We start from the raw sequence: 13,911 nt of genomic DNA, 5'->3' as shown, positions 1-13,911 counted from the left end.
TCTACCTATATCATTAAATTTTTTTTAATATAATTCATTATTAAAAAAAAAAAACACACACACACACACATATATATATATATATATGCAAAAAGCAATGACAATAATTCCAATTGTGTAAGCACGAATCACGTGTATCAGGACACTAGTATTAATGAAAATCGATATTATGTATTGATGATTCAAATGATAAAATCCAAAAGAAGAGATACAATAATTCCTTTCGTTAGGATCATAAAATTTATATCTTTTCTGAACTGGTTTGTAATTGTAACAGTGGTTGTGTTTGACCTTCGTAGAATTCTGTTTGGTTGGACTCTTATCAGACTTGCATGATTTGGAATGAGAACCATATCCATTCTTGTTGAGTCTGTTTTTTGTCCAACCTGACTTAGAACTCTCAAGTTCTTCATATCTAAGTACACGATGCATTCCTCTGTTCTTCTGGTAAATAGACTGACTTTTCTGAGATTCTGGCTCTATATGTTCATATATTGTGTTTGATCTAACAAAATCTCTGAATTTAGATTTGCATTTTTTCAGACACGACTGAGTACTTGTTTCAAAAGAAATGCATTCATTATGATCAAACTCTAAGCCTGATCTGTCACCAATTTGCTTTTGACTTTCGTGCAATTTCCTAAGTGAAACATAATACTTTATCCAAGTTTTGAGCAAATTATTCAACATTTGATTTTCAATCATTGTAACTTGGACTTCATATCGCATGTTCTCCTTTTCAGTTGTAAGCATAGTAACTTTGGCTTTAAGACTATCTAGCTCAACAAGTTGTTCACAACTTGATTTGCCAGACTTGGTTGTCAGACACTTGTTCTCTGCTTTGACTATCAAATTATTGTAAAAGTGTTTTGTACTCCACGACCAATTCATTTTGTGCAATGATTAAGTCATCTCGTATAAACTCATCCAAGGTAAAGTTAAATACCTTATCATCGTTGGATTTCAGATCATCTTTTTCCATTAGGCATTTGACTGACTCCCCATCACTCTCACTGAAAGCATCTGTTGAGCTAGTGGTCTCTTAGTCTGATTCAGCCCAATTGCTCTTGCTCTCTTCAGTTAGTAACACATTTTGTTCTCTTTTCTTCCTAAAATATTTCTTTTCATTTGTGGTCTTTCTTCTTTCAGGTGAATTATTTTCATCCTTCTTTAGTCTGGTATAGTAAGCAATGAAATGGCGTGTCCTGCCACAGTTAAAACAAGCTTGATTAGAATACTTTGATTATTTCTTGCAATATTTTTCTTGTAAGAATTTTAAAAGTTTGTGATTCTTTCTCATAAATTTTTCGAATTTCTTTACATACAATAACATGGCACCGTTGCTATGTTGTTCAGCAGACTTTTATGGAGACTCTTCTGCTACCACAAGAGATTATTTTAGATGATAGGTTTATGCCTTTTTTCATTTCTGATTCCCAACTCGAACTCATAAACCATCAGATAAGGGAAAAAATCGTGCAGCTCGAGCTTGTTCAGATATTTTGATTCTCGTATGGCAATGGTCTTTACGTCTCATTCTCTTGGTAAGTTTTTCACCACCTTCAGTGCAATCTATCGGTTGATGTAGTCCATCCCAAGAGCAGCCAGCTCGATCACAATGTTGCTGAATCTTTCATTGAACTCATTCTTCATCTCTCCAATTTTTATCTTCATGTTATCGAACTTTTGAATAGCTAACATCATTTTGTTCTCTTTGGTCTACTTGTTTCCTTCACGATGTTGTCTTAGCTTTTCCTAGATCTCTTTCCCCGTAGAAAAAGTTGTAATTTTATTGAACATAATTTTATCTAAAGTTTTATAAAGGAATGAGGATATCCTTGGCCACGTTATCCAGATTAGCCTTCCTCTTATCATCGGCAGTCCATTCTATTATGGGCCTCTCGACAATTTGTGAACCCCTATCTGAAATGGCTATAAGTGCGTTAGCTGTAAAGATCTTTATTGGTCTATCTGTGATGGCATGCCATATATCATCGTTCTGAGCTGACAAATGTGCTTATATTCAAATTTTTCAGTCATCGTATTATTGTTTATAAAACATAGGATCTTGTTGAAAGAGGCCATAAATGTATAGATATTCAGAGATCGGGAAGAAAACATTTTTGATATCATTTGTTAGGATCGAAAATTTGTTTAGATGGGGTAAATAAACACTTATACTGAAATGGGTTGTTTTTACAAACTCAAGTTGTGTGAGCAGCTAAAGTTAATTTTCCAATAAGACTGAGTACTTTGTGTTACTTAAACAGATAAGTGCGGAATCAGCTCGATATAATTACTGAATATTATAAAATTAATATCATCTCAGATCAGTTCAAATGAAAATATAGCCAGTAAATAAAGAGGACAAATATTTGTTTATGGAAGTTCGAAGACTAAGCTTTTATGTCTCCTCTTATTCTGTTTCAGAAGGATTTTACTAGAAGATTTGACAGGTAAAATTCTTTGTACAAATCTACTTCAACTTGGTTCCTATTGAGCTGAAACTCCTAGCCCCTAATTTATTAACGCAATCTGTTCGGAAACAATTTTCTGACAATTACAATGATTTCTCACAACATAAATCATCATGAAACAAGCATAAGATGTGTGAGAAGACAAGTGAACAGAATGATCCTTAAGTGAACTGATGAAACTCTCTGCTTGTGCATATCAATTTGAAATAGATCTTGATAAAATGCTGATAAATCGGAGAATGCATGAAGAAAGACTCGGAGTAGCAGTTATTCTGAAATGGCTATGATGTATTGCCATTTGATAGTTGTCGATCCAACGTTAATAAATATGGTCGGCACTCACAACCATATTGTATGCCCGAAAATTCTGCAGAGAATGCCACGTATTATAAGATCAACAGTTTTCCGTAGTAAGCATATCATATCAGTTGTTCTGCATTAGCTTATTAGTTCAGATGATTTCCGGATTAGGCTTATCAAATCAGTTCTTCATACGAATTAGTTAAGTTCAGTTTGTAGATAATTTCTCGAGCGTTCTGTATTTAACAATTTATAGAGTCCGATCAATTTAATTACCAAAACTTAATTCAAATTATATCTTAACAACTCTCTTGCTTATTGGATCGAAATACGATATATAAATTATTATGTATGGCACTTTAATAAGTAGAAATACGATAAAATTATTTTTTTTTAAAAAAAGAAATATGCCAAAGATTTAGAATATTTTTCTGAATATCAATATTTTTGCACCCTTAAATGAAAATGACTTGAAGAAATAATAATAATAATAAAAATAATAATAAAAGAATTGAAAGGGGAATTAAATAAATAATTCCAGCTATCGCAAAAATTGTTGTTACATGCAAAAGGTGTGGATATTGGATCAGAGGTGGTTTGGTTCATATTCATCGGGTGCCCACCAATATTTATCACTATTGGACCACACAGTACATATATATTACTATGCACATATTAATTATTATATGCATCTAAATTGATTTTTAATTTTTATATTTTCCCCATGGATAAAAAAATATAATATTTCTCGGTTAATATTCTTTTTCACATAGTATGTTGCCAGCGTCAGAACAAAGCATAAACATAATGTAAGTCGAGTTTAGAGTTTGACTCTGTCTTTTAAGACAAATTTGACCCACGTGAAATTTATGACAATTGTCTCTCAATATACAACGATTTTTATTTTACGATAGAAGCACTACAAATCACTAAATCGATATTAGTTATGACTCTTGGTTTAGATTTAATATGATATGTTGGATCTTAATCTAATGCGTGGATCATATCTCATTTGATGAGCCACATCCATTGGATCACATTTCTTGACCAGATTCAGTTTGGTGTGTCCATTTGAATTGAATGATCCAGATCACATCTCTTCAAAGTGATCACAATCTTTGGATGCAACCCTACATCTAGCAAATCACAAGCACCGGGCTTGAGCTATGGTCGAGATTTAATCTCGTTTATCTAGATCAATGTAGAGCTTATCTGATCATCATTCAACGGTCATGATAGCACCCTCTCTTGAATCATCATAGTCATTTATCATTATCATTCAGATCACGATCCAACGGCTCACTCGTCCTAGTGGTGCTTCATCACTTGCCACATTAACCAGTCATGGCCACGTATACGCTGACTAAACCATATGCCACGTCACTCCCACCACGAAGTGCAAAGTGCGGCATCGATGTGCTCTTGCGACATGTGCGGCTCTGTCTCGGTCTCGAGTTTGGGAGTGAGCGTGTGCGCAGACTCGGGCTTGGTCTATCCGTTGCACCTCTCTCTCTCCCCCGATTGACTTTGACATGATTGACTTTAACATAATAATTATTAATATTACATAATTGTATATAAAGAAGATGTCATTATATCGGTTTTCGTATATGGTATAAGTTCTCTCTCCTCCAGTATACAACATTAATGAACTTTTAATTACTCACTGTAATAATTAATTTCTCATTCCCTCCAAAATCGATTTTGAGCAAATCAAATATTCTAAATTTATCTAGTAAAAAATGTGAATTTTAATTTTCAAGTCAATTTTAGATTTTATCGGACGAGAACCATTCGATTAATTTTCGAAATTTAATGGTCATAAAACTCCATTTTTTCGAACAGTTTATCTTAGAGCAACCAAAACACAATATCTATATTTTTTTAGAAAAGAAACCCTATATATTTTTTTTAATGATATGGAAAACCACAGCTTTTATCATTTGGTGTGCACTGAATAAACCCTCATATTTCTTATCTTTATTTATACATTTGTTTTTTAAATGAGCATATTTATCATAAAATAAAAAATTATTATAAAAAGTTATTTTTAAAGTTTTAAATTTTAATATTATCAGTAACGCACAAGATTTGATTGTTGTCATAATTGTATCAACATGAGCCTTTCCAATATATTTATGTCAAAACTCACACCCACGCTGAGAAAATTCTTAGGGAGTCGTTCATCTTAGAATTGTCTCAAGTCAAACACACTTAACTTTGAAGTTCTTAATTTATGAGCTCTCGAAAAAAAATGCATCTTGATGATATGAGTAGTGCCTATCAAATTTTTAAGTCTTTGTCAATTGTGCAATCATATATATGCACAATCTTGGAATTCATTTCATTCTGATATGGGATATCACAATCGTCTCTCTTTCATAACGTAAAGTCCTCGTCGCAATTATCTCATCGATCCACCAATGTTGTGAATCTAAAGGTGGCTCATATGGATTCAACAAGTAGCTCTCGTGCATGTAGCACTTTGCCCTACATGTTAAGAGGTGACTCCCAATCAACGTGACAATTTGTCTCGTATAATACTTATTTTTTAATGTTCATGATGACGACAGTCTCTGATACGATTTTGTAACAACAAAAAAGAAATAACCTAATTTTCACGTTCTTTTTCCACACTTTGTGAAATTTCTTTTTAAAACACTTAATATATTATTCTCAGACGGGTAAAAACAATCACAAAACGATAAAAAAAATAATTTGACAATGTGCCATTGTACGTTAAATATTTTCAAGGTCAACCTAATAAAGTTGCAAGTTTTCCTTTTCAAGGGTAAGCTTGTAATTCCACCTGGATTCTTTACATATTCAAATATAGGAATCTCCAAAAGTCCGACTACACAGTACACAATGCACTCTCTTCAGATTGACATAACCAATAAAGATTTTGGATTAGGTAAAGATTCTAAGCTTAGGTTATTAGGATAATCCCCATATTACGATGTATGCGACACAAAATAAAAGATCTATACATAGACATCAATTTGTCTTTGTTCTACTGAGATTGATTATCAATCCTCATATTATAGTATATGTCACACCAAATAAAGATCTTTAAGTACATACATAAACATTGATTTGTCTATGTTACACTGATAGTATTATTTATTAAGATTAAAACTTGGACTTAACTCAAATCCAAAATCTAGCTCAAGGAAAGATGATTGTCTAAGACCATATATATAACTACCACGTATATTATCCAACCGATGTAGAACAATTAACATCTTCCCCACGTCCAAGAATGAACATTTGGAGCGTGAAGTTTACAAATAACCCAAATATGGGCAGAACGTGTGACCAAACTATGGGCAGTCCAACACATAACGGTGGAACCTGAGCTTTGATACCATAAGATTGGAACTTGGACCTAACTCAACTCCAAAAGCTAGCTCGAGGAAGGAGAATTGTCCAAGACCATATATACAATTCTCAAGTATATTATCCAATCGATGTGGGACAACTAACATTGTTTCATACGCATTTTAAACAAGATATTCGTGTGATCATCTGGACCGTCCATATTTTTTTTTGAATTCAAGGGATCACACGAACATCTTGTGTAAAAATACATTGGGAGTAATAATATCTGTATAGCATATAATTATCCTATAGACATTATATTTGGGATAATAGTATATTTCATTTCGTAAAAACCCAAAAAATCCAAAAAAAATTCTCATATGAAATTAATGGTCATTTCACACCTATGTTTTTAAATATGATATACCAAATCCCTTGCATATTCAATCGTATTTATACGCACTTTATACAATATTTCAAGAATATTAGTATATAGATTGTGCACACATACAATTAAACATGCAAGGGGTTTTATGTCTCGTTTGTAAGAAAACAGAGATACTTTTTTTTAAAAAAATAAAATTTTATTTAATTACAAATAAAACCTAACGGAGAGGACAAGAAAACAGAGATAATTACAGACTATTAGTTTAATACATAGGGTTTTCTCTCAATAGTAGTTAGATGGGGGTGGACTTCATTGCATTGGAAATAAATACTCTCTTTTTAACTTTGCTATAATTTTATAGGTATAGTTTGGTGTCGAGGATAAGAAATTGATTTATTATATATTTTTATTTTGTTCATCGTTTGGTTTATTTAATAAAAGATTAGGGTCGTGTATCATTATATTATCTACATATATATGGATTGTTTGTATCATTATGTTATATATGTATCATTCATCATCTCATCTACACATACAAATATAATTTCAATTATATATACAAGATTTACTTGCCAAAACATAAGATTGAGATTGATTATACCAATAGTATGTCTTTTATGAGACAAGATCATCGATCTTTATTTATGAGACGGATCAATAAAACTTATATTTACAACAAAAATAATAATTTTACCATAAAAAATAATAATTTTTCATGAATAACCTAAATAAAATATTTATTTCATAAAATTGATCTATAAACCATTTCATAGAAGTTTTAGCAAAATATATTACAAAAAATATAACTGAAAATTGTACTACTTTATCAAAACAAGAACTCCTACCACGTCAAATGTATGCGAGACAGTGGAAGCCGTGAATTGAATAATAATAATAATAACAGTGCCTTCAAATCCAACTCTTTCTATCTTCTAAATATCCGAATATGAGAGACCGGGCTTATAGCCCAGTGATCTCACCCCCTGCCGGAATAGCCGGTTTCTCCGGGTTCGATTTTCCTCCCCGCGTGAATTGTAATAATAAAAAAAAAATATCCGAATATGAAAAGCGACAGATATCATGGCCACCTCATACAAGATTACAGGCCTATAAAGTTGGTCAAACATCTGAAAAAACTAGGCAAGTCCACTCCCCCACGTCCCTTCTTGTTCTTATCTATTTGTCATATTTTAACATATTATTATTATTAATATATATATGTGTGTGTCTGTGTGTTATAATTTCAAATGACTGAATGAGCCACGAACTTGAAATCTGTTGTTATAAAAGAAAAAAATAACGAAAAAAATGGAAGTAAAAGAAATTCAAAACCATGAGTTTAATCTCCACACTCTTCGAAATTTGCCTGTGATACCTGATAGAAAGAAAAAGTTTTTTAAACTCCCTCTTTTATATTTTATTCATATAATTCCTCCCCATTTTTTATTATCCCCATTTTGTTTCCTCTCTCTCACCCCACTCCATTCTTACTTCTCTCAATATCTTCCCGTCGACCCGTAAAAACCCTAGCCTTCCCTTAGCCACCAAAACCCACCGCCTCAACACCCACGGACGGCGAAAGCAAGTGGAAGCGAACTTTTTTTTGGCTCAAAAAGCACACAGATCTTCCATGTGTGCGAGTGAGTGAAAGAAGAGGACCCATCGCCTCGACACCCACGGACGGCGAAGGCAACCTTTTTTTGGGCTCAAAAAGCACACAGATCTTCCATGTACATGTGTGGGTGAAAGAAGAGGGCCAAAACCAGAGGACTTTCGTTTTTCGAAATTTTCATGGTGCTTTCAAAAAAAAAATTGTCTACTTTTGTTTTCATTGAAACAGATGAATAGTGGTTTAAATTTACTACTACAAGGGTCAATTTCACACTCAACAATACTTCCAGGATTATTTTTTTGATGGCACTACAATACCATCTTAATCTATCATAAGACCCATCATCTGCACCATGAATGTCATGCATAGTCAATTCTTTCCCTTTTCAAATCTTGTGGTAACTGAGCTCGACCCCATAATCTCTTTGTATATCTTTCAACATCATACACGGTCGATACGAGAAGACTCTCCCCTCAATCTCTCCATCATAACATTGGAAATTCAGGCAGCATCAGCTTTAGAATGTCCACTACTACGCAGATTGTCGTCTCCACATATATGTATTAGATTACATTTTCTAATGCCAAAAAGATTGTCAGATTTGTGTCTTGAAGCATAACTTCTACAAGAAAAGTTGTTTATTCTACAGAAAAAAGTAACGTTCTCATTATCATTCTTTCTGTACGAGAAAGAACGTCTCGTAGCAATTGCATAATTTTTAGCATAAACTCGAAATTCAACAGCATCTTTGAATATTTGACCGTTTCCACGAATTCAATTACTCCAAACGACTATGGAATTTTTTAGCAAACCAACTTCAAGATGACCGTCGTTATTACTCAATGTGTCATCTTCAGATTCAACCCATTTTAAGTAATGTAAAATTTTGTTAACACCTTCATTTGTACCTTTTACGAAATTATTAAAATAAGACACATGAAATAATACTTATATTCTAGATAACAATGCAAATGATTAGTTGATTGAAAAATATAACTGACAGATCATCTAGATTCACAAGAAGTACACTCACAATAGATTTCTCATCGGTAGTTACACTCTCGAAATGCATTACCAAGCAAAACAAAAAGAAACATCAACAAAAACCCAAGTCACGTGGAAAGTAAAAATTAAGATATAAGTTGTTATCTCCCAATATTATGGCCTCCCATTTGGTCTTTTTTCACTGCCCTCATGTTAATTATTATCAGTCTCATAGATGTGTGAAGATAGTTCATGATACGGATGTCATCATCTTCATTCAACGTCACATACATNAAAAAAAAAAAAATTCACACTAAAACCAACAAAGCTCGAGTAGAACCAACATGATTCGATGATACCAACATAAATCGAATAGAAACTAGAGACATTTTAAAAAAAGTACAGATCAATTACATAAAGTACAACACCATAACAGCAGAATAATAATATATACAACAAAAAATAAAGCGATAGATTGTCAATACATTAAAACAATAAAACACAAATACAAATCACTCATAAACTTGCACAAACTTACAATAACTAATAACAATTCCAAAAAAAATCCGAAGTATAACATCCGAAAAACCAATAACAGGCTGATGAATCGGACTAACATAAGGTCTACCCTTAAACCAACACAAACTAAAGAAAATCCAAATATATTGACTGTCTTGTTTCTCCCGTGTCTTCTGCATTGAGCTTTCAATCATATATTTAAATAAAACTAAAAATCTTGTGGGTACCAACAAGCTTGTGTGTATTTCATATATATGTAAAAAATTACATATTGAGAGAAAATATGTTTGTTGTGAAGACCCGAGAATTAGCTACACAAAGCCATGAATTAAAACTCATTCAAGCCATGAATTCAAAGAGGAATTTGAAGGGACATAACAACATTTTAGTGGTGTTTAAAGCCCTTAAGGAGGCCATAAACATGGTGGTAATGGTATTGAATGGTACCCTCTTCACCTCCCCTCCATGAACCTATAAATACAAAAACAAGGCAAAGATGTCCATATTTTCGAGCTCCATAGCGGTTATTCTCAAGAATCGGTTTACCTCCGTCCTACGCACATTTTGTCCCAAGTTTTGAGTTAAGGTTGCTGCTCAAATGCTGTCACTATTCGGAAGAGTTCGAGAGGAATTCTTCCCACAAGTTCCTCACGTTTTATTCCGAAGATAATAATCGAATAAGTGGGCTTTTGCTATATATATTTCTTCGTAAGTGGGCTTTTTCTATACTATTATGTACACCTGTTTTTCATAAGTGTACTACTCGATAAATATATCAACATACTCGTTCTTCGTAAGTATGTCCACATTTGCTTAAAAATACACTATGAATGTTTCTTGAAATTCGATCGGCATGATATATTCGTTCCTATTTGTTATGAAAATCCTTGAACAATTTATTGTTTGATATTAGTTATAATATTTGAAAGCATGTTTGAAATATTTGAAATACACTGTAATGATTCGAATTAGAAATGGCAAGGAAATTTTGATATTTGATATGTTTTGTTTAAGGCCCTGATGCGGTAGGTTATAATAACCGTTCTTTTGGCCTCGCTCCTTAGAGGAGTAACATATAGGGGGACTGATCATTAAACCATGAAAAGGAGATGATTTTCAGTGCTATGTTTGTATCTTGTTCGTATTCGATTCAACATGCTTATTATTGAAATTATGATAATGTATTCGTATAATCTTGATATTTGTTATGCTCGATCGACCCCCATTTACTGAGTATTTCCCAAATACTCACCCCTTACATTCCCACCCCAAATAAGAACGAGGAAAAAATCGAAGATAAAGAACAAGAATATTTTTGGAGATGGTGATGAAGCCAATCCAATTGAAGATCAGTCTTTTCATTCTGTATTTTAGTTAGATTACCGTGTTTTACGCTTCCACATTTCGTTTTAATCGCATTGTAAAGACGACTATTGATTTATGTAATAGACTGGCTTTTGGGTATTTTATGTACTACGTGACTTGTTGTTATACGATTTTAAATTGTTAAACAACGCCGATGACACGTCTCAGTTTCGAGGCGTGACATTTAAGTGGTATCAGAGCCGCCAGATTCATAATCTGGCTGGGGATTTCGAAAGACAAAGTTTGACGAAGTTAGATTTTGGCAAAAACTTAGTCATTCATGTCCACCCCAATCTTAGATTTGAAAATTGTGACTTTCCATAGGAAACTCAAGAATTCGATTCCATTAATTATTCTGAATTAATCTCGACGTATAATCTTCAAACCATACGTCAATTCTCGAATTTTCCACCTTTGAACCCTTTCTGAATCAAATCTCGAATGAGATGACTCTGAAATTTACCGTTTGATGTTTATTCACGATCTTATCATTTTGTAAGCCTTTCCACTTGTTTTTATTTCAGGAAAAGACTTCAAATACTTCTATGCCTTTCACTCGAACCACGGCTCGCATGAGTGTTATACCAGTCCCTGACAAGGATAACATCATTAAGGACCTCCTAGCATCTCTCGCTTGAGAACAGAAAGACAACGGGAAACTGATTGCAACTTTACATACTCTACAAGAAGAAAAGCACGAGCTAGAGGAACATAAAGCTCATCTCCAGGCTCTCTTGGAACAGACCTCTTTTATTGCAGTCCAACGACATCAACAAGATGCATTGGTCATTCAAGAACTACAAGATTCGGTGCAACATCTGACTATACATAACGAACACTTACAAAATCAGGTTCAACAACTTCAGGATGCCCTTATCGACTTGGAACCTGAAATGGAACCAATGGAAGAGCCAATGGAAGACGAAGCATTAGGAGATGGCGAGATTTTAGATGATTGAGGAATTAGTGTCGCGACTGGTTGTAATAAGGATTTATAATCCATTTGATTTCTCATGAATATTCTCTCCTTTTGTGCTTCCTAAAACTTGGATTTGTATTGCTTCCCTTTTCATTTGAATCAATAAAAGTTTATTTGGTTTTATCAGTGGTCGATTTCATTTCATGTTTGACTCATTGATATATGTTAGCAAACGAATATCTTAGAAACTTATACACTTGTAGGACATGGACGGGAGACCAGTACGAAACAACCGCAACCCACGCTACGGAAGTCGCAATAACAAATGTAATAACACCGACAATGAAGAGAACCTATCTCCGCCACCACCACCAGGGTTGGGCCTAAGTCAAGCTGACTTAATGGCCATAGCAACTATTGTAGCCACCACCATCCAAGGGTTGGGAAACACAAACGCCAATGGCAATCCACCACCACCAGGACCTCCAGCACATGGGGTTAAGTACCACTACGAGTCTCTCCGAAAGAATCGAGCTCAAACATTTAAAGGAGACCCGGACCCCGAAGCTGCCCAAAACTGGATCAAAAATATCGAGATCAAACTCCGCCTACTCGAGATTCCCAACGAGTTCAAGGTGGATGTGGTGACACCATTTTTAGAAGAAAAAACAGCCAAATGGTGGGAGACAGTCTCACCAGCTATGACAGCAGATGGACCAATCACATGGCAACAGTTTCGAGAGGTATTCCTGAAACAGTACTACCTGGCTGAAGTGAGATCACAGAAGTTGAGTGAATTTGAAAATTTCGCTCAAACTATGGATATGTCTGTGGTGGAGTATACTTCAAAGTTCAACTCCCTTGGAACCTATGCACCCACTATCATGGCTGATGATTCCTTGAAAATGCATCGGTTCAAGCGTGGTTTGAGCAGCCGTATTCAGTCAGCTGTAGCAGTTTATCAGCCTACGAGCTTTGTTGATCTAATGGGCGCAGCAATAAGAGCCGATACAGACGTCAAACACCGGGAGGATGAGAACAAGAATAAGCGACCTCATTATGGACAATCTTTTCAAGGGAAACAACCGATCAAAAGACCAAATCAGTCTAATGGGACTTTCAAGGCCGCTTCGTCCAGTCCAACATATCAAGAGGCCAAGATGTGTCCTATCTGCAATAACCGCCATTCTTGGGAATGCCGTAGAAAAACTGGTGCATGCTTCAATTATGGGAAATTGGGACATCGAATTGCTGATTGTCCCGAGCCGAAGAAAGAGACATGGTAAATATTGATACGACATCCAACAAGCCAAAGGAAAATAAGCCTAACGCTCGTGTGTTTGCAATGACTCAGAAAGAGGCAGATGACTCAAACGATGTCGTGGCAGATACCATTCTAATCAATGAAATGCCAGCTTATGTATTGTTTGATTGTGGTGCCACTCATTCGTTCATATCTAAGATTTTCACTAAGAAATTAAGGCTTATACCTGAGATACTTATTGAACCATTTAGAGTAGCAACTCCCACAAGTAAGACAATTGAAACACATAGGGTGCACAGAGATTGTAGGATCTTTATCAATGAGCACCTATTTCAAGCTGAGTTGATTCAACTAAACATGGTGGAGTTCGACGCCATTCTGGGAATGAATTGGCTATCAAAGAATCACGTAATTGTAGACTACCGCTTGAAGAACGTCAAACTAAGGGCTTCGAACCAAGAAGAGATCATTTACTATGGCAAAGTCAAGAAACAAGAATCCTTATTATCTGCTTCCCAGACTTGAAAAGCCATGAAAAGCCATGAAAAGTGGAGAAGAAGTTTACATGGCTATGTTAAGCGAGGTAAAGGAACGAACCACACTTGCACTAGAAAAGATTCCGGTAGTACAAGAGTTTCCGGATGTCTTTCTTGAAGAACTCCCTGGCACGATTCCCGACCGCGATGTGGAATTTGAGATTAATTTAGTACCGCATGCTACACCAATCTCAAAAGCACCGTACCAAATGGCTCCAGCAGAGTT

The 13,911-nt window shown here is 34.6% G+C and overlaps 1 protein-coding gene across 1 annotated transcript; it reads left to right on the top strand.

Moving 5' to 3' along the window:
- The first annotated feature begins 13,230 nt into the window (after positions 1–13,230).
- On the top strand, positions 13,231–13,674 carry LOC140963899 (uncharacterized). The gene has a single exon (XM_073423384.1). It carries the CDS (start codon positions 13,231–13,233, stop codon positions 13,672–13,674), a length of 444 nt encoding a protein of 147 aa, XP_073279485.1.
- The last annotated feature ends 237 nt before the right edge of the window (positions 13,675–13,911 follow it).

This window comes from Primulina huaijiensis, chromosome 18, assembly GCF_012295235.1.
Source record: "Primulina huaijiensis isolate GDHJ02 chromosome 18, ASM1229523v2, whole genome shotgun sequence".
In the NCBI taxonomy this organism is placed as follows: domain Eukaryota; kingdom Viridiplantae; phylum Streptophyta; class Magnoliopsida; order Lamiales; family Gesneriaceae; genus Primulina; species Primulina huaijiensis.
This window is presented reverse-complemented; position numbering and strand designations above follow the sequence as displayed.